This window comes from Triturus cristatus, chromosome 11 (genome assembly GCF_964204655.1).
Source record: "Triturus cristatus chromosome 11, aTriCri1.1, whole genome shotgun sequence".
Classification (NCBI taxonomy): Eukaryota; Metazoa; Chordata; class Amphibia; order Caudata; family Salamandridae; genus Triturus; species Triturus cristatus.
Genome location: NC_140594.1, coordinates 622525007 through 622546706, shown reverse-complemented (window position 1 = coordinate 622546706; position 21700 = coordinate 622525007). Strand labels below are relative to the sequence as shown.

The following is a 21700-nucleotide window of genomic DNA, read 5'->3' as shown; positions in this document are numbered from 1 at the left end:
CCAAGCCGGAAGAAGGAAAGGTTCGATCCAGGCCCAGGAAGCTCTGCAACTGTGAGCAAAGAGCACTTCAACCAGCCCATGAGTGCCAGCAATAGCTCTGGTTTACAGTTTCATCATTCCATGTAGGAGACTATGACACAAGAAAATCAGGACCCCGCAGCCAGCGGCATAACAAAAATTGATGAGGCCCCCTGCAAAATGTGAGGAGGTACCCAGAGTCTCCCATATTGCACAGATATTCATTGGCATTGGGCTGAATGGTAGCCCCCAGAAGGTTTGGGGGCCATGAAGAGTTGGTGCTCCCACTATGCTGCAGGGGCCTGGATAATTGCACTGGACTCAGCAATACAGAGTCCACTCCAAAAGAACTTTAGAGCAAACTTTTAACGCTTCTTTACTTTGAGAGCAAGAGAACCCCATCGTTCTACCCATATCAGTGGGTAAAAATGGAGCACGAGCAATTGCAAGGCCCAATCTAATGCACCTGCACCACCAGTTCTTACTCAAAGAACCTTTCCTTCAAGTAAACAGCAAAGTTAAATGTAATACTGGCGAGCGGGATCATAGTTGGGCTCTAGTTGGTAATGTCGTAATATCATTCTTCTGTCCCCCTTGCACCATCCCTTTCCCTTCTTGGCTCCATACTGCAGCTTTGCTGTCTAAGAAGACACTGTCTTTTTTTAAACATTCTCTCTACCATCAGCAGACTTTTAAGGACGCTCAGAAGGGGCGTGGCTTGGACGGCAATGGGTGTAGACGCCTGAATCCAGCGCTCTGCCAAACCTGGAGAGCGAGCAGCAAAAAGAACATGTAAGAGCTGATCGTTGGAGGGGAAGGAACACACCGAAAGACGTCGGAGATACCAAGGAATAAAGTGACCCGGGCACACACACCCAACCCCATCAGCGAAGTGAGAAAAGCACAGAGGAAAAGATCTCCCGGAGCGAAGAGGAAGAAACCAAGATGGTGCCCGCTAGTGAGACCCGCCACCGCTGCTGGATCTGTTGCTGACTGTGCCCAACAACGAACACCGGAGGACCAGCAGCTAGCTTATGTAAGGTTAGTGCTGGAGACCTCCCATGGTGAACACCGAGGCATCGGTAATAATAGTAGGAGACTCTGGTGGGGAGGACACCCGCTCACTTCAGAACGAAACTGAAACCGCAGAAAGGGGCCGCCATCTTAGGTCTGACTGCCTAATAAACAACTCGGATTGGAAAAGATCTAGCTGGTGGGGGAAAAAGAATCACTAGGTAGATTGCAGCAGAGAAGGTGCGTGTGATCAGCCTTGGAAAGTGCGCTCAATTGCAAATGCGGGGAAGACCAACAAAAAGTCACCGACAACGCAGGCTCCGAAGATAGCCGTAACCCACAAAAACTAAAGTAAAACCATCAGTGCGAGCAGCCATTACAGTTAGGGAAGAAGCACAGCGGTAATCAAAGCAGCGAGTACAGAATAAGGGAAGCACCTCCAGCGCCATACAGTGATAAAGGAAGGCAACACCAAACGAGGTTTCTTTTTCCTCTAATAATGGCAGTACTGAGCTAGCGGGCGAACATGTGATCAAAAGGAAAAAAAAAAAAGGCAAGCACAATAAAGAGATAGAGACCTGGCAGAAAAGCGTCGACACAGCCGGACCAGACATAGAGCTACAGCAAGCGCTACACATTTGGCAATGACACGCAAAATACAGAGGAAGTAAAGACCTCAAACCCCATTCGCTGGCACTCGCACAGGGCACAGAGGCGATCCCACGCCCCATTATATGCAAGCCTCTCCGACTACAACACACGGAAGCCATCTTCGCAGTGGCCAGGAAAACCCAGAATATACAGTGGAGTGGCCAAAAAATAATCCTCACCCAAGACTACTCCAAACCCACAGTGGACCGAAGAAAAGGATTTCTGGCCCAGCGAGACAATTTAAGGAAGGAAAACATCATCTTCTCATTCATAGGCCCTACAAAGTTCAGAATCACAGACAAAGGCAGAACGCACGTCTTTGAAGATCCCAAAGAACTGACAAGATACCTACAAGGTCCCACACAACAAGAAATGGAAACCTCTCAAACAAGCACGAGCAAGAGGAGAGCTTCACCAGATCTAAGAGTGGAATGAAGGATTGTAAAAATCTCAAAACTGTCTATGCTGGCAGTCCCTGAATCTTGTACCTACCTCTATATTAATACACACGATCTACCTCAGACAGAACCTTAACCTCACATTACCTACCTCGAATGGCCGAACCAACCTCAGGAAAGAAACCTGAAACGCGAAGAGTTGAAGGCTTCAGGTTTGCAAATGTAACAGAGCGCGCTAACCAAACAAAACAGTTGATGTGGCAAAGAAGTTATATAAGAGAACACTATAAGCACTGATATCCTTTTTAAGAACATTTCAACGGGAATGTATAAGTGTGAATGTACTAACCATGAGTGCACTCCCGTATTGAACAATAGGGGTATATAGTGTGCTAGACAAGATATGCAGAAGCAGTGAGGCTGGGGAAAGTAACTATATAGAAGCACTGACGTACAGAACCATAGTGTTCCAGGGGAAAGCGGAGCCAGATTTTTGCTGTCGCACGTGCAGAATTCTATGTGTAGAAACCAGGGGGTAGGGGGGGTTTTAGTGTCTTTTGTGTCATGTTAGTAATGTATGTCAGGTACACATGCTTTGATTCTACCCACTGGACTCTATCCTTTCTAAACCTTTCCCCCTACACTTTTGCATTCAAGGGAGGAAACGACTTTAGGTCTTGGGAGGGAGCAATGACGAGGGACCAACGGGGGACAACACAGTTAGCACACACCCAATGGCCCATAGAGGGGAGGAGCAATACCGAACAGAAAGGGAAAATGACTTTGGCTAAACAACCAACACCCAGCATAACAAAATGACAATAGACAGTCCGAAAACACTAACGTCCAACCTAAAGATAGTCTCCCTAAATGTTAAAGGTCTTAACCACCCAGTTAAAAGAAAAAAAATACTAGATTACCTAGCTAAAACTAAAGCAGATATCTTTCTCCTACAAGAGACCAGACTATCCCTTGACGATGCAGAACGGATTAGGGCGAGATGGGTTGGACAGATGGCCTGCTCTCCAGCAGTAGGAAAGAAACGGGGCGTGATCACGCTGATAAATAAGAACTCCAAAATAAGTATAGAAAAACAACAAAGCGATGAGGAAGGGAGAACACTGTTGACGCATTTGAAATGGGGGGAAGAAAACATACATGTACTCAACATCTACGGGCCAAACTGAGGATTCCGACTTTTGGGAGGGCATCTCTAAAAGGTTGGAAACACTCCCACAAAATGACCTAACAGTGATGGCAGGTGACTTCAATATGGCGTTAGATTACACTCTAGACAGACAATCACAGTGCCACTCACTACCCCCAAGTGCACACACCGTACTAGAAAATGTAGGTACCAGGTTTAATCTTAAAGACCCATGGTGGCTACAACACCCGGACACAAGAGATTACACATGTTTTTCCAACCCACACAACTCATACAGCAGAATAGATTACATACTGATCACAGGAACACACACCCACTTAATAGAACACACAGACATAGCCACGAGAACTGTCTCTGACCACTCCTGCATTAGCCTACTGCTGTGTGGGCGTCACAATGAGGAACACCCACGAAGATGGAGATTCAATAGTGATATCTTGTCAGATCAGATCAACAGAATCAAAATAGAGGCGGCCATTAAGGAATACATTAGTTTTAATGACACTGCAGACACAGATCCTAAAACCATGTGGAACGCACTAAAAGCCACAATTAGGGGGACAATTAGGGACATTAAAGCCAAGATTAACAGAAACGCGAAGGCACAGTTGGGACAACTGGAAAGGGATATCCAAAGATTAGAGGCAATCCATATCTCAGACTCTAAGAACGCATGTGCACTTACAGAACTCACAAAGAAGAAATACGAATTCAACAGAATTTTGAGCGAAAGAGATGGTATGTGGATAAACAAATTTAAAGAAATAAACCTATGCGAGGCCAATAAAGCAGGAAAGCTCCTGGCCTCTTACCTAAAATATAGACAAAGACAGCATACCATCTCATCGATCACAGACTCACAAAATATCACACACACAAGACATAAGGAAATACTACGAACATTTAGTGAACTCTATCAAGACCTCTATAAAAAAGATCAAACGCTGGATGAAAATGGTTGCACCGAGTGCCTAAACAGACTAAACCTCCCAAAGATAACACCAGAAGAAGCACACACTTTAGGACAGGAGATAAGCTCAACTGAAATTGAGATGGCAATTAAGTCTCTTAAAGTTAACAAGGCACCCGGGCCAGATGGATACACAGCCACCTTTTAGAAGACTTTCTTAACTCACTTACTACATACTATGAAAAAAGTATTTAACCACTACGAGGGAGTAGGGATGGTCTCACATACCATGTCCGAAGCCAATATAATAGTTATCCCCAAGGAAGGCAAAAACAATCAGATGCCCCAAAACTACAGGCCGATCTCTCTGATTAACGTTGATTGCAAGATATACGCAAAAATTCTGGCAACAAGGCTTAATAAAGTACTACCACAACTGATAAGTAACACACAAGTTGTTTTCCTCAAGACACGCATGTCACACGATAACACCAGACTTTTATGCCACATGCGAGATAGGGCCGCCAAGTCCGACAAACCAGCGGTGACCATCACACTAGACGCAGAGAAGGCGTTTGATAGGGTATCATGGCACTTCCTGGAGCAGTGCATGCGGACTTTCAACCTGGGGAACTCTTTTATGCGGAAAGTTATGGCACTATACGAAAAACCCAGTGCTCGTATTGTAGTCAATGGGGCTGTCTCAGAGCCCTTCACCCTGCAGCGAGGGACTAGGCAAGGTTGCCCCCTGTCCCCCTCACTGTTCCTACTGGCCCTAGAACCACTGATTAGGGACATCGAGGCCAATGAAGAGATGAAAGCGGTCACCATCAATGAACTCACAATCAAACTAGCCGCATACGCGGATGACATTCTCATTGTCACAGAAAGCCCTAAATCCTCTATCACTGCCCTCATGGAATCCATAGATAAGTACTCATCCCTCTCCGGTTACAAGCTAAACAAAGACAAATCAGAAAGTAAACCACTCAATATACACACCACAAGAGACATACTGGGTGATTCGGGCCTTGCCTGGCAGACTCGTTTTGTAAAATACCTGGGTATATACTTTGGGAATGACCTCAAAAACACACTGGAACAAAATGAAAAACTAATGCTGGACAAGATAAAGACGCTGTTGGAGGGCTGGTCACCCAAATTCATAACATGGTGGGGGAGGATAGAGACAGTAAAGATGATGGTCACCCCAATGGTCAACTACCTGGCAAATATGCTCCCTCTAATACTCACAGACGACTTCCATCGCAAATTAGATAAGATGCTGAATAATTTCATCTGGCGAGACATAAAAGCAAGGATAAGCCTTAAAAAACTAAGATTGGGGAAAAAACTGGGGGGGTTAAACCTGGCGGATTTTAAAACCTTCCAAACGGCCTTCTTGGCAAAACAAGGGAGTTATTGGATCCTGCCAAACCAGGAATACACACCAGTATGGCTGGGACTAGAGAGAGCCATACTAATAGACCTCGAAACCTTAGCACTACTAACACCCAATAAACATATGCTAGCAGCAAATCCAATACTAAAAAATACGAGAAACGCCCTACTGAAGGTAGACCAGAAGATGGAACACAGCATAAAAAACTCGAGATGGGAATCTTTGTGGGCTAACACAAAGATAAAATATAGGGGCAGACCGCTCTCTATGGACTCGTGGGGGAAAACAGGTATCTCCCACCCTATCCAACTCGAAGAGGGAGGGAATCCCACCACTTTCAGTATGCTAAAAATCAAACACAACTTAGACATAGAACTATATAACTTCTTAAAAATCAAAACAGCACTGACCAAAGCGAAGCTTTCGGACACCAAGCCGTCAATCATCCAATATATGACCAACCTCAATAGAATAGGGCACCTGGTATCACACCTCTATAGACTCCTACGGCCCAGCTCAACCAAACTTAATGAAAAGACACGCAAATACTGGGAGTCCCAACATGGAGACACACTTAGCGAAAATGAGATCCAGATGCTATGGTCCTCCCCCACACAAAGTAAAATATCCCCGGTACTAGCTCAGACAAAGTTCTGGACACTACACAAAATCTACTGGACCCCGGCGTGCCTGGCGACCCTGGGACTGAACACCAATGACCAGTGCTGGAATTGTAATAAGGGAAAGGGGGACCTGGCCCATCTCATATATTACTGTCCCAAAGTCAAAACATTCTGGGAGAAGATCTTCGCCTTTTTAAACAACATGTTAGGTTGTACTCTTAAAACTAAGTTTGCCACTCTGGTAACTGCCTTCATTAGAACAGATGCAGACTCACAACAAGACAGAGACTTACTGGATCTCCTACTAACAACAGGTGTAGAAATGATACTCAACAAATGGCAAGGCACCTCCAAGGCAACGTTTAAGGGATGGCTCAACTGGGTGACGTATCTCAGAGGAGCGGATACAGTGGCCCTACAAGCCTCACCGTGGAGACAGCCCTGCAGAAAAATGTGGGCATCCCTAGACAAGTATCTAGACCCTCATGGCCCGCCCTGAAAAGGCCTAGTATAACTACCAGATTAGCAACCCTCATTAGACAATAGCGATTAGGCTAATTCTCCCTATATGCGATATCTCTTCTCTCTCTCTCTGCAAAGGTCCCTCTCCCTGTCCCTCTCTTTCCTTTCTCTGACCCATACGAGGACAGTGGTTGGGGGGGGGCAGCCAAAATAGGCAAACTGTACTACAATTAACACAGTCAATGTGGGCTGCCCTGTAACAACAAGCGATGCAGAGTACATGTTATATGTTATATGTATGCAATATGTTATATGTTTAAATGTCATATGCCGTTAAAAATTTTTTTAAATAAAAATCTACTGAAATCAAAACAAAAAAAAGGGCGCTCAGAATAAAGGTTGTATTTTTTAGGATTGTAACACTAATTACTGCAAGACCAGTATCCTTGTTTAAGATTGTAATATTTCCTAGCTGTATTTACATTATGGTACACTACATATTGGATCCCACATTCTTCTCTTGCACGATTCAAGCCGAGAAACTTTTCCAACTTACCCTACAACCATGAGTACCTAGGGAGATTGGTACATCAATCTTGGAGTTAGTGGTGTCCAGTTCTTGAGAGTTTTGTTAGATACAGCTATTAATGCCATGTCAGTGAAATCCTAAAGGCAACACACAATATTACCACTGACCCACAATCTGCCCCATTACCCATTCTGGAGGTGAAATATCCCAATAACTTACCCCCCAGTGAAAGTCTTGCCAGTTCCTGTTCCAGCTCCAGCTCACCTTCTGTTTGACCGATGGTAGGGCGTGGATTGATTGAGGTTGGCATAGGCTTCTGTGGAACCTCTGGCAAGTCCAGAGCTCCGCTAGTGGTATCTTGTAGTAGGAGGTCCAGCTCCCTCTCCAGGTCCTCGCTGTCAAAGTCTGGAAAATGAGTAAACAGCAATCAATGACGATGTTCCCCCCATTTAAAAGCCTGAGAAACTCACAGTGCAAGACAAAGGGTAAAGAGGGAAAAGTCTGAGGAACATGTCAGGGAAGCTCAAAGATTGAACATGACAAAATCAAGGAACATGTTCAAGTTAGGAAGAGACCTTGCTAAGTGTGAACTTTTTGGAAGAGGGAAGATCAGGGTATATACACACACTAAGGAAACTCTGTTCAACTAAAAGAATGACCATGGGTAAGTGAATATGGAAAGATGTAAATGAGGGGAAGACAACCAAGTCAGGTAAGTCCCCTCCTAGAGAGAGCAAGATTTAAGGAGTTTGGGGATGAACTGAAGTTTGAACAGCTATCACAGAGCAGGAATGAATAGGGTGGGAGGTATGGAATGATACCCAATTATATTTAATTCAATTAAACATTGAATTAAAACGCAAACAAGACTTTGAAGAATAACAGATTTTAGTACAAAATAGGAGGGAAACATTAAGTAAAGATGGGAGGGTGTGGGAAGCCTTCCAGTTTGATGTACTATAAGTTCAAAAACGTTTTTTAAATGAGCACCAGACTTTGAGGTGTGACAGATGCGTGTACAATAGATCATAGTAAGATGTACAAAAGGGACTAGAATTAAGTAAATTCAAACAAATGTGTCAATAAAATTGTTCAAAAAGGAACTTTTTCAGTGTGTTCATAAAGGTTGACAGCGAGCTGCGTATCCTAAGCCACTGAGGTACATCATCACATAAGCCTGAGCACATATACCAGGAAGGCTCTTTGCCTTCTTGATATAGTTAAATTGAGGCAAGTTGCAGATCTACACTGGGTGACTCACAGGAAACTGGTTGTCTCTATACCTATCAGTAACCAGTAAATTTTCCTGATAATATTCTTCAAGCAGGTAGAGAATTTAAGTCATTAAAAATGAACACATATGCACAATGGGTGCAGGCATTTTTCAGCACTACCAGATAAAGGCCTGGCTGCACCTCCGCAGATGAGACCTGTGCAGTAAAAATGATAGGCACTGCACCTCAAAAGGCGCCACCTACACCTCTGACTATCATGCTACCCTGAGGAACAAAGACCACATGGGCAAGAGAAAAATCAAGTTATAGATAAAGCATTGTTTTCAGCAGAGAACCAGATTTAGGCATAGACAATGGCCCCAAACAGTTTTGAATCAAGATTATTAGGTTAACAGGTGCCGGATGTAAAATCTATTTTAAAACGTCTGCCTTTCACCACCCTGAGTGATAAGCAACGCCAGAGCACGTTTTATTGACCTAAACATAGGAACTTACCCAAGTTGTCTTGTGTCACACCAGCCAGGGTCTGATTGATTTCATCCTGAGTGTCACAGAACTGGAGGAGAAAGAAGAGAAGCAAAACAAAAGGTCAGACGTGTTGGTGTACACACCCTCGCTAAGCTCCAGGGTCAATGCCCCCTTGCAAAACTGTGGGCAATGATAGCCAGTCACTCAGACCTTAGACACGGTTTGATCAAGTGACCTTCCCCAGTAGGATCCACAGCATCACTTTCGCATCACAGTACGTCACTGTCCACACCTGGATCTGGCCAAATTAAATCCACGGGTCTGATGGCATACACATTACCTGCTGGCTATGATAAACTATATTTGCCCCCTGAATCAGATTCAATATTTCTTAAATCTTTTACCTGCTCGATCTGTTGCACCAGCTCTCTTAGCTCTAGTCATCACTATCTCTTACCTCCTGGATCTGATCCACTAGGCTCTCTGCCTTCTCCGGTGTGATATCCTTCATGGCTAGCTTTAGAGCTCCAACCCCGGCCTGATACGCGTCGATCACCTGCAGACAAGAAGAAAACACCATCAAAAAGTGCTAGATTATCCTACTGAGAAGACTTTAGGAACCCCTTCCTCCTTCTCTTAAACAATCTTCTCAAGGTCCAAAATGGCAAATCGATGAGCAAAAAGAAAAAGTAATCGACAGTTCATTGAAGGACAACCAAATTGAGAACAAGCAAAATGAAAAACTCATGGCAAACTCAAAGCAAAGAAAACTTGAAAATGAACCAAATTTGTGACGCACAAGGATCTAGGCCAGGTATACCTAACCTCAGCTATATTGCTACTTTGAAAACTTTGATGGCATCCCATCAAGGAGATTAAACCAAGGGCTGCGATACATACTGGTCAGAGAACAGCAGCACTTTACAACACACAATACACCTCGCATACCATGATACCACTGCTCCAATCTTACCAACAAATGGTCATACCCTGACACAATAGCACATGCTAGAAAACTCTCTCATCATAATGTGCACACCACAGCACCATAGGCATAATCAGCATTCTGCAGTCAAATCAACAGCACTGCCAGGCATCACACCACCATGCACCCTAGAAACACACAGACAAGATTAGCAAAAATAGAACACATCCTCACGGTGAAACATTGCATTGTAATACACTGACCTGGATTATGATACATAAATATAAAAAAACACTACACTGTGGTTCAGAAATGAACACAGATTCATCCTGCCCCTCACAAATTAAAAGAAAAACTGGAAGTCCTTCAGCATACTCACCTACACACAAACAAATCACAAATATCTTTCAACATTAAAATCATTTAGTTAACACTAACTCACAAACAACATTTTGAAATTTAACAAAATCTCTACTTACCACAAGCTACTAAACACCACAAATCAACAGACACAAACAATGGTTTCTTTAGTTCAATTGATAGATCCACACGAAAGACGCCCATACTAAGATTGTGCTATGATTCCATAAAAAAGGTGGTTAGTGGTATCCATATGTGAATAAAATAACATAACCTCACTAATGCTGCCCAAAAACTGTGATGGAGACCGATTGAGCCACAAACAAACGATTAAACAGAACAACATGCCACTGACTGAGTTTAGCTGCAGACAAAAAGTAGATCCAATGCTGGGGTCAAGGGAGTGAGCAAACATTCAAAGTATGTCCATAATGAAAGACAGAGGTGCTAGCTTTCTGAGCGGAAAACATGGTAGGAGACATGGTGTGTAGGAGGGAAGACCCACCATACGGTCAGTCTGGGACGCGTAGATCCGGTCCAGGATCCCTTGCACAGTGTCCAGCTTAGAGTGCAGCTCTGAAATCCGCCGGTCTGTTCTTTTCTTAGACTTCAGGCACCGCATTGCCTGGGTTAAAAACAAAGCCAAAAAGCAATAAATGTACACTCCGATACTAAAAACAAAGGAAGGTAAAGTGTAACCAGGCAGGGAGAGAGGGATGCTTACAGACAAGAGGAGAGGAGAGGAGACAGAAGGGAGGCGAGTGAAGAGGCAGATACGAGGGGAATGAAGGCAGAAAGATCAAGAGAGGCAGACAAACAAGCTGAAAGGAGGAGAACCAGGGTAGAAGAGGCAGACAGACGAGGATAGAGGATTCAGACAGACAAGAACAGAAAAGGCAGGCGGACAAGGGGAGAAGAGGGGGATAGATGAGGGGAGAGGAGACAGGCAGATGAACAGTGAGGAGATGGGCAGACATAGGGAGGAGGCAGCCAGACAGGCAAAGGCAGACAAGGGCAGTGGAGATGGGCAGATGAAGGGACAGCCTGACAAGTGCGGTGTGGCCGGCCAAACAAATACAGAGAGGACAGGCAGGCAAGGGCAGTGGAGATGAGCAGACAAGGACAGAGGGGGCCAGCACACAAGGGCAGGGAGGGAGGGGAACAGATGGACAAGAGGGCGGATGACAAGGGCACGTGGGCCCTACAGGAGAGGGGACAGATGACCGACAGAGATTGTTCAGGGCTAACGAAGGAAGAGGAGCGAACAAAGGCAGTCAGGAAAACAGGCAAAGGGAATAGGCCAAATAGACAAAGAGTTGGGCAAGCAGAAAGAGGACGAAGGGCAAACAGGCAGAGGGAGTGGGGCAAACGGGGAGGTCAAGCAGGAGAGAGGGCAAACAAGCAAAGGTGGAGAGACAAACAGGAGAAGGGAGAGGGCAAATAAGCAAAGGTAGATGGGCAAACAGGACAGGCACTGGCAAAGCCAACTGTTTTCACCTTTGCGAGAGCTATTAGCTTTGGCAATGTGTTTTAGCCATTATGTGCACCAGTGTGGATGCTGTTCAGCCTGGGTAAAAGTTAGTGGCGTGGCGTGGGGTGGGGTAGATTGGAGTGGAGTAGAATGGACTACAGTGGAATGGAGTAGACTGGGGTAAATTGGCGTGGAGTGGGGTAGAGTAGGGTAGAATGGAGTGGGGTGGATTGGGGTAGATAGAAGTGGGATAGATTGAGTTGCATAGATTGGGGTGGAGTGGGGTAGAGTGGAGTAGATTGGGGTAGATTAGAGAAGGGTAGCAGGAGTGAGGTAAATAGGAGTGGGGTAGGCTGAGGTAGAGTGGAGTGGGATATATTGAGGTCGAGTGGAGTGGGGTAGATTGGAGAAGAGTGGAGTGGACTGGAGTGGAGTTGGGGAGATTAGAGTGGAGAGGGGCCAATTGGAGTGGGGTGGATTGGCACTGGGTGGATTATAGTAGGGTAGAATGGAATGGAGTAGGGTAGTTTGGAGTAGGGTAGACTGGGGTAAACTGGAGTGGTGTGGGTTAGATTGGAGTGAAGTAGATTAGGGTGGGGTAGGTTGGAGTGGAGTACATTCGGGTAGACTGAGTAGATAGTAGTGGGGTAGATTTGGGTGGAGTGGGATAGATTGGGGTGGAGTGGAGTGCAGTGGATTCGGGTAGATTAGTGTGGGATAAACTGGAGTGGCGTAGGTTGGAGTGGGGTAGACAGGAGTGGAGAGGAGTAGACTGAAGTGGGATAAATAAGGGTGGATTATGGTAGGTTATATTGGAGTGGGGTAGATTGGAGTGAGATAGATAGGCATGGAGTAGAGTGGGGTAGAGTGGAGTTGGATAGAGGTGTGGAGGATGCGGTGGGGTAGACTGGGTTAGGGTGGGGTAGACTTTAGTGGGGTAGATTGGGTGGATTGGAGTGGGGTAGATTGGAGTAGGGTCGTTTGGGGTGGGGTAGGGTATATTGGAGTGGGATGGAATGGGGTGGAGTGGGGTAGATTCGGGTGGCAAGTGGTAGGTAGATGGAGTGGAGTGAGGTAGATTGTGTAGTGCAATGGAGTGTTGCAGATTGGGGTGGAGTGGGGTAGATTGTGTGGATTGGAGTGGGGTAGATTGGAGGGGGGGTTGGGTAGACTGGAGTTGAGTGGCAGATTGGGAAAGAGTGGAGTGTGGTAGATTGGAGTAGACGCATTGGGTGATTAAGGTAGAGTGGAGGAGATTGGGTGGATTAGAGTAGGGTATACTGGAATAGATTGGGTAGATTGGAGTGGTGGAGACTGGAGTGGGGTAGGTTGAAGAGGGATGAGTGTGGTGGGGTAGACTGGAGTGGAGTGGATTTGAGGTAGGGTGGGGTATACTGCTGTGGGGTTGGGTGGGGTGGAATGGGGTTAGACTGGAGTAGGTTGTAGTGGAGTAGATTGGGTTGGGTTGGGCTGGAGGGGGTAGATTGGTGAGGGGTAGATTGTGGAGTTTGGTGGATGGGGACACTGGGTAAGATTGGAGTGGAGTAGATTTGAGTCGAGTGTAGCAGATTGAGGTGGGGTAGATTTGGATAGAGTGGCTTGTGGTAGATTAAAGTGGAGTATAGAAAATAGGAGTGGGATTGATTTTGGCGGAGTGGGGTAGATTGGAGTGGAGTGCGGATAGATTAGAGTGGAGAGGAGTTGTATAGATCGCAGTGACGTTTTGAGTGGAGTTGGGTAAATTAGAATGAGTAGGGTAAATTGGGCTGGGGTAGATTGGGGTGGAGTGGGGTATACTGGATTGTAGTGAGGTAGAGTGGAGTGGGTAGGATTTGGGTACATTGGAGAGGGGGGATTGAGTAGATTGGAGTGAGGTAGACTGGAATAGATTGGAGCACAGTTGGGTAGATCTGAGGAGCGTGTGGTAGATTGGGTTGGAATTGGGTAGAGTGGGGTTGACTGGGTTAGATTGAGTGGAGAGTTGAGTGGGGTGGGGTAGGGTAGACTGCGGTAGGGTGGAGTGGGGTAGACTGTGGTGGAGTAGGGTAGATTGGATTTTAGTGGAGTGGATTGGGTTAGGCTGGAGTAGAGTGGGGTAGATTGGGTTAGAGTGGGGTAGACTGAAGTGGGGTAGATTGTGGTGGAGTGGGTAATTTGGGGTGGGGTAGATGGGAGGGGAGTATATTGGTGGAGATAGTAGCGAAGTGGAGTGGGGGCAGATTGGGCAGAGTGGAATGAGATAGACTGAAGTGGCGTGGGGTAGACTGGAGGGGAGTAAGTGGTGCAGAGTGGAGGGGCGTAGAGTGGAGTGTTGTGTGTGGGGTAGAGTGGAGTGTCGTAGAGTGGGGTGTTGTAGAATGGAGTGGCTCAGAGTGAAAGTGAATGGAGTGGTGCAGTGTGGAGTATGCATGGTGTGGTAGTGCACTGCCATTACAGACAAAACATTTTTAATTGAAATGACCATTACATTTGTACGGAAAAACGATTTTACTGCACACAAACGATAATGTGTGCGAATGCATCACCTAGTGTATTGATTTGTTTTGATCATATTTAACTACTTGTTTCCACCATACTTCAGAATGACTAAATAAATGTGCTTCATTTGTACTGCTTCTGATATAGTTGAGAAGAAGTGAATAGAAAATTAAAGATCAATAAATAAATATCAGTTATGGGTTAAAGGGCCATGAAGTGAGAAATACTCAAATAGGGAGTTGTAGACAGACATGGCATGTGGTAAATACACAGGATGTGGTGGTAAGCAGATTTGGGTGAGGTCTGGACCTAAAAAGTGGGGGGTGGAGGAGGTAGACACCATAGCATCAGAGGACAGGAAATTTAACTGGATACTTACAAGTGGTTTCTTCCCAGCTTTGAGGGCACTTTTGGCTTCACCTCTAAGCCTGCAATAAAAAGAAGGGTGAGGCGTTTGTCTACTGCAGATTCATACAGCAGGTCACACTGAGCTAATTCCTGTTACAACACATCCGAGGCAAATCAATGTTTGAAATGGAATTGGAAGTGAGCAAAAGCACCAGCTTGATCAGGAATATGTCAATGAGCCAGGGCAAGATCAGAAAGGTGTGGAAGCAAAGAGATCTGAGACATGGTCACGAGAAATAGAGATATTTGTTACAAGAACAAGGAAGAAGAGAGCGCGATATGGGCCTATATTACAAGCATCACTTTGTAACCTCCAAATGCCAGTGTACTCTACGCCATTGCTAGTATCCATACCTCCGTGTCTCACAATTCATGTTTTTTCAGGCTTAGTGCCTGCAACAACACACAATTTCGTAATCCACAGTCAATTCCGCTCTAAGCCAGGAATACATAGCCCCACTGCCGCACCTTTACCACGCTGGGCCAACACCTCACTGACTGGCCCAAGCCCCTCCATTGTTGGTGCTCAGCCCAAACCTCAGCCCAAACCTCAGCCCCTCTTCCCCACTCTTCCTCTTCACACCCTCGTGGTCCTAGCATCTGCGGCACCCTGTCTATGCACTTCCTGAAGATACAAAATGAGCTCTAGACAAGGGGAGCCATGGATAGAAACTACTTGAACAAGTGTGTAAAGAGCAAAATACAGCAGGGCGATAAGGAATGCACAAACTCCTCGTTTCTTGTGTGATTAGTCTTATTTATTTCACTCTCATTGATGTCATGACGCGGAAAAAACGGCCTTGATATTATATATCTCACAGGTGTTTGCACATGAAATTCGGTCAACATGCTCAAGTATATAACTGCTTAGAACGTGTTTCTTGGATGCAAACATTTTTATTTTTCTTAAAAAAGAATCTTCATTACAATCCATAAAAAAGTTAAAACTGCCATTTGTTCAAATCACATTTCACCAAATTTCAGAATGCCCGTAGAACCCACGGGAACCATGTGTGTGCTTTAAAAAAGGATCCGGACATTTGAGGGGAAAATGTTTATATGATGTCTGGTTTCGTATATAATTCGAATGAGCGCAGAATGATTAGTTACATTCAGCAAGTAACCAGAAAACATGAGATTTGCAGTACTCACAAATACATTGCGAATGCTTGTGAGCCCACAATTCAATGTACAATAGTTGACAAGGCCAATACGAGCCTCATTTTGCCAACTATCCAAAGCATATCAAAGAGACCCCAAGAAAGTGTGTATCTGCTGTGACAAATGTACATTTTCACAAACACATGAACTTTTATTTTAGTAAAAGGAATATGTAATCAGGTTGGAGAACTCCCATTATATGCATCATAACTATCTACTCTTTCTCTGGCTTTCACCTCAATGACAAAAAATAGTAGGCAACAAAGTTTTCACTGGGAGATGAGATTACAACTCTTGCACGACTACATCCTTTCAATAAAGCACTGACCAAGCCCATAGTTTTGGCATTTGTTTAGTGAACGGTTAATGGTGTTGACCTAGTCCTGTCTTAGTTTCGGGCTATAAGCAGTTTATTGCTAGTGCTAAAGGGATATTAGCTCTCACCGTTTAGAAGGAAAAAGTCTCCCATAATCACGAAATGCTGGTCCAACTCGGATCTCCTATTACGAAGCTTTAGTTTGGCTGGATGAACTTTTAGTAGGTGGTCACAAGTGAAACAAAAGTATAGTAATGTAAGTTTGACCATAAACAAAAGTCACTTGAGAGGTTTGGAAGATAGGAACTTAACAGACTGACAAACTATGTTTTCTCAAAAACCCAAGGATAGAAAAGTTCTTAATTAGAAATGTAAAGTTTGTTTAATCCTACTCTCATATCCAAAGCCAAAGGTCCAACCAAGGACCTACTCAAGATCACCTCTGAGGCCTGGAACCCATCTGCGACATCCAATGTCATCCTATCACAACAGCTATGTGACTTGTTAACCGATATTAAATAACGCCTAGCAATTGGATGCATTGTTAGGAAACAAGTACTTAAGAGTCATACCATCATACCTCTTTCCGTGCCGCCTCTGTGCTTTAAGCGAAAGTATGCAAAAAATTTGAAAAGCCTTTCATTAAATTGGGAGTTCTTCATTAGTCTTGCCCCTGGGAATTTTCAAAGACACCCTACTATCCGTCAGACTGCCAGAATCATGACAATTATTGCTAATTCACTTAAACGGGGAATTTTTCCTCGCAATATCAAAAATACTTTTTCAAACTTATTCTCAAAAATGGTAGCTTGTATTCTGGGGAATTACTTATCAATGGCAAAAGTCAGATTCCTGGTGATACCTACTGAAAGAAGTAGCTCATTCACAGAGCAAAATGGCTTATTAACACATGCATCAATTTCGGTCAATTCACCTGCATTCAGTTTCTGACCATAACATACAGAATGTCAGGTGGGCAGCAGTCCTTCGGCGAGCCAGACTTGCAGTTAACCAAGAGCATCACCGAGTCCTTAGGAGAGATAGGCTCAAAATCTCCAATACCGTGCCAGTAGGTAGTACCTTCTAACTGTCTACTGCTAAGTCCTGGTTAGGAAACTGGTAGCAGATTACTTTAATTTTGTTCGCAAAGATATCCGGAAGCTCCTCACACAGATGTATCGAGGGTGTAAGAGAGTTTTGTAACACCCTTGGGGACAGGAAGTAGTTAACAATGCTGAAAAGAGCTCTTAGTTTGTAGCGGCAGCATCGATGGAAGATGCAGGGAACTCCTTCTGGGCACCCCGGGCGGATTTGTGAATACTCGCCAGCACCTTTTTGTATGCTGATTAAGCGTCCTTGTCATAGGCAGAACGCCACACGCGCTGTAGCCGCTTACTGTGGGCCGTCTCTTACCGTATGGCTTCCGTAAACCACGGGCGAAAGGTCTTGAACAACGCTGGGACATAGATTTCATTGGGGCAACAAGATGTAGGACACCCAAGAGCCAATTGTCCATCAGCTCCAGATCATTGTTGACAGGACCTGTTAACATTAGCGGGGTCGTCAAGAAGGCTTCGCCTAGCCATGCCTGGGGCATTTGCCGCCACGATCTGCCACTCTATTACTGTGGGTCACCATCTCTAGGAACTGATTCATGACAATCGTGATGGGGAGAAGGAAGTGATCAGATCATGGTACTTCCATAGATAGCCAGATATGAGAGAAAATCAAGTCCAGAGTATGACCCGCCATGTGCGTGGGACCATGTATGTGTTGTACTAAGCTGAAACCCTCAAGGGTGTCAACCAATTGCAATGCACTAGGACAATTTGGGTTGTCTAAGTGTATGCTGAAGTCTCCCAAGACCAGGAAGGTCGAATGCAGTATAGAGAGTTGACCCACAAGATCTGAAAGCCAAGCCAAGGACTCGCTGGAGCTGACCGGGGGTCTGTAGATTAAGACTAAGGGTTAAGTGAGATGTGTAAGGTGAGCCCTTCTATAGGATCGCAGTCAGACAGTTTAGAGGCAGTGCAGACGACTGCAATTCCCCCACCCGTCTGATCCATTCTGTTGCAAAATTCAATAGAGAAACCCTGTGGGATAGCTAAACCGATATCAGGAAGAGAGGTTTCCGAAAGCCAAGTCTCAATTAAAAACAGTAGGTCAAGCTTTTTCATCGCGAGTAGACAGCACATATCAAACACATGTTTCGGAAGCGACCTGCAATTAAGCAGACCTGCTGAGACAGTGCAGGGTAGCCCTGAAGGTGGCGGGGGGTTCACTGGCCAGTGAAGAGGGAATGCAGTCGGATAGGGTGAACTCCCCTAATTAGGAAGGACATAGCTGAAGGCGGCGCATTTAAAAAGGAGAGGGCAGTGGGCCTCAGTGTCACAAGTGTGAAGCTTGTATGAAGAGGAAGGGGTGGAGAGTTTAACATTTACCAGCTCCTCTATAGATTATGCTAGACGCCGAGTGGAGTCGTCCTGCAAACCGGCAGCATGGCTGGCACTGGCCTTGCTCGGGACGTGGACTGGTGCAGACGGGCTTGCATTAGGTGTGCCAGCAGGGTGCCCGCTGCGCATGGACGCAGCATCAGCTGCTTATAAAGGGAAAGAGAGATCAGAAGTTTTGTTCATGTTCTGTTCATAGTATGGCCTGTAGCAATGCTCACTATCTTCTGCAAATATCATGGATACAGTAGTAGTTTATAAAGGTCATGATTTGCAGCCATGCACCGGTCAGACTCTCGTGCAGATATAGCCTCATGTGCCAATTCCAAGTTCGTATGCACAGAAACATTCGAACATGCCCACTGCAACCTCCTGTAATCAGGTATTGTCTCGTATATTAAGCTATAGTTTCAGAGATCTATGGCATTCCCATATGTATTGATTTACAGCATTCCTAGTGCAGCGAAAAAGGGAAGATATTGCCTCATATGCTGTCACCTCATAAAAGCATAATAATATGTCCAGATGTTGCTTGTTCTGCCAAGGGCAGCCTCATAATTGCAAGTAAAGGCTTTAATTTGTACATCCATAGGCACAAATACCCTGTGCAACCATAATTGCATAGGTACATTCGGAAGTGCCCAAGGCCACCTTCCGTGTTCATTCTGGTCCCATAAGTGTGGGTATAGCAACTTATGCCCAATACATGCTCATGCGCACAGGTATAGCCTTTTTACACCACTGCACCCTCATTTTTTTTATGAATGCTGTTTGTACACAGTGCATCAATCACCATTTTCTGCTGCCCATCGCGCTATTTGAAACCTTAATGAGGAGTTGTCCAATTAGGTAGTTACTCTTGTGGGGAGATCCAGTTTCGCATTCTTCAGCCTCAACCACTCATTGCATGTGCACACACCCCTAGTTTAACTGTGCTGCCCGATCCTGAAAGTGTTTTGTCTCTATAGGTTAAGTGTGTAGTCTGTTGGTCCCCTTTGTGTATTTTTCTAAATGACTGTGCAATCTCATGATACTTGCTTTGTGCTGCCTTCCTGAGCCTGTTCTCTTTGGTCGTAGATTAGCACAGTGGACAGACCATGTGGGTCTAGTACTTCAATCTTCTGCCATCATTTGTGAGAAAGGACAGATGAAGGAAGTGAACTTATGCAACTGAGAAGGTTGTGAAATATGGCGCGCAGATGGGTGTCTTTGGATTCATTGGTGGTCTTGACTGACCACATCCTTATTGTGGGTATTTCGTGAAATGTGTCCTGGATAGAATGTTACTCCGTACTTCTTACTAGTGTAGTGTGCTGCTGGGATAAGTGGGTAAATGTTATTTACAACTGGCAGTGAGGTGGCAGCACAATGCATTTGTTATAGTGGTGCATTGGGAACTTTGGGAGATATCAGGTTTCATGAAAAAGTGCGATGTGTGCATGTGATTTAGTATTTCTGCTTGCGGGTGTGAAAAGAGAATATGGATGTGTTGGAATGTTTGAGTATGAAGAGACTGTGGGGTGCTATGAAAGTGTGAGGTGTATAATGGGGTATGGGAAGTTAAAAGGGTGAGCATGTGTGGCGAAAGAGTGTGTTGTGTGATCAAATGCATGGGGTGTCAGTATATAGTGTGTAATGAGTGTTTCTGTGGTGTGATGAGGAAGTGTGAGGAATAATGAGTGTACAGAGTATGATGACAATGTATGCAGTGTGATGTGAATGGATGAGCGAGTATGATCAGAGTGCATGGGATGTGCTTAGAGGGTGATGGTGTGATCAAAATGCACTGGAAGTGTGAGTCTATCAGGCGTGTTTACAGAATGTAAGAATGTTATGGGAAACTGTGAGTTGTTATGAGAGTATAGAGACTGATGCAGCAGCAGCGCCTTCAAAGCAAGGTTCAAGTAGTCGGCTCCTTCTCTTGCCCCCACCAATACAGGATTGCTTTCACCTACGGTGCAGCCGAAGGGCCCAACGTGTAGCTGCACCCAGCCCCCCACATCCCGACCACTTGCTCCCATGTACCCAGTACGATGCCCTGTTGCCCTTCAAGTTGTGCTCATTGGCACCTCTTGTCTGGTGACCACAGAAAGCTGTATGCTTTGTTGACCTTTGATGGTTCTGCTCCCAGATGCCAATTTACACCAGGCTCAGCTATGGTATCATGTGTTAAGATATAATTTCAGACACTGGGTGAATATACGTATGTGCTGGTATACTGTATTCGCACACTCTATACACTTTATACCCGTTGTATCCGTTGTGGAGCAGGGTATATACACTTTTTTCTTTTTTTAAAGGAACTGCATTACCGCTGTACTGCAGGGTGCGCGATGGGTACGACAGTACTAGTCGTTTGTGATTGATATACCCGCCGCCAGAATCATTACATATATATATATTTTTTTTAACGTAAGGTGGTCCCTTTGGGACTATCCCCACATGTTGTTGGCGGTCAAGGGTGTGTCCACCCTGTTCCCTTATGGGCTTTTTACAAAATGTTTTTAGGGCTCGGAGTCCTGTAATGGTGGCTGCAGCATTTGGTTTCTAGCTCCGGCTAGCCAATCAAATCTTACAGGACCACAGTTCCAGCCTAGGTACTGCTGTACTAAAATGGCCCAAGGGAGAAAATGCTCACTGGGCCAATCAGCTTGACCCATTTTTTTTTTTTTTTTTTAACGCTGTCCCGCAGGATCAATAGTCACAATATCACAAACGTTTTAACCTTCACATGACCACCCAAAGCACCTCCTTAAATGTGAAAACATCTGAACAGATTTGCACCAATTAATGAAAAGCAGGCTTTCAGAGAAAAAGTCAATTTTTTTGACAGATTTTCAGTAATTCAGTTCAGTTCTTTTCTGTATCGTTTCTCAAACATTTCCTATTGATTTTAACATGGGAAATGTATGTTTTGGGACCCCCCCTCCTTTTTCTTGTCTCCCGGAAAAAGGATCAACCCGAAACTTTCCAGTAAGGAGCTGAGGTGGAATGGACTTGTTTTTTGTTGTTGTGAAGATTTGGCAAATGGAACCAACCAAAGTTATTAGCAAAAAACGCTCTTCCTATAGAAACTCTGACCTAACTATAACTACACAGTGGCATCATAAATATATTAAATACCACTGGTGTGAGAAAGTGGGTTTCTGTTGCAGTAACCCCCCACCGCCCTCTTTTTTTTTGTTGCCAGACTACTGATGCTCTTTGACTTGATGTACTCTGGGGCCCTGCCTATCAGGACCCCAGGGCCTGT

The 21700-nt window shown here is 45.0% G+C and overlaps 1 protein-coding gene across 5 annotated transcripts in view; it reads right to left on the bottom strand.

Moving 5' to 3' along the window:
• Positions 1 to 21700, bottom strand: part of CHMP7 (charged multivesicular body protein 7) — a 95805-nt gene that overhangs the window by 27494 nt on the left and 46611 nt on the right. For 3 of the 5 annotated variants that reach the window (XM_085634026.1, XM_085634028.1, XM_085634030.1), the window contains exons 6-10: positions 14492 to 14540; positions 10669 to 10788; positions 9336 to 9434; positions 8906 to 8966; positions 7395 to 7580 (exon numbers count right to left, since the gene is read on the bottom strand). In XM_085634026.1, the coding sequence (XP_085490152.1) occupies positions 7395 to 7580; positions 8906 to 8966; positions 9336 to 9434; positions 10669 to 10788; positions 14492 to 14540 (515 nt within the window). The remainder of the gene's footprint in view (positions 1 to 7394; positions 7581 to 8905; positions 8967 to 9335; positions 9435 to 10668; positions 10789 to 14491; positions 14541 to 21700) is intronic. The other 2 variants (XM_085634027.1, XM_085634029.1) reach the window with 1 other exon arrangement.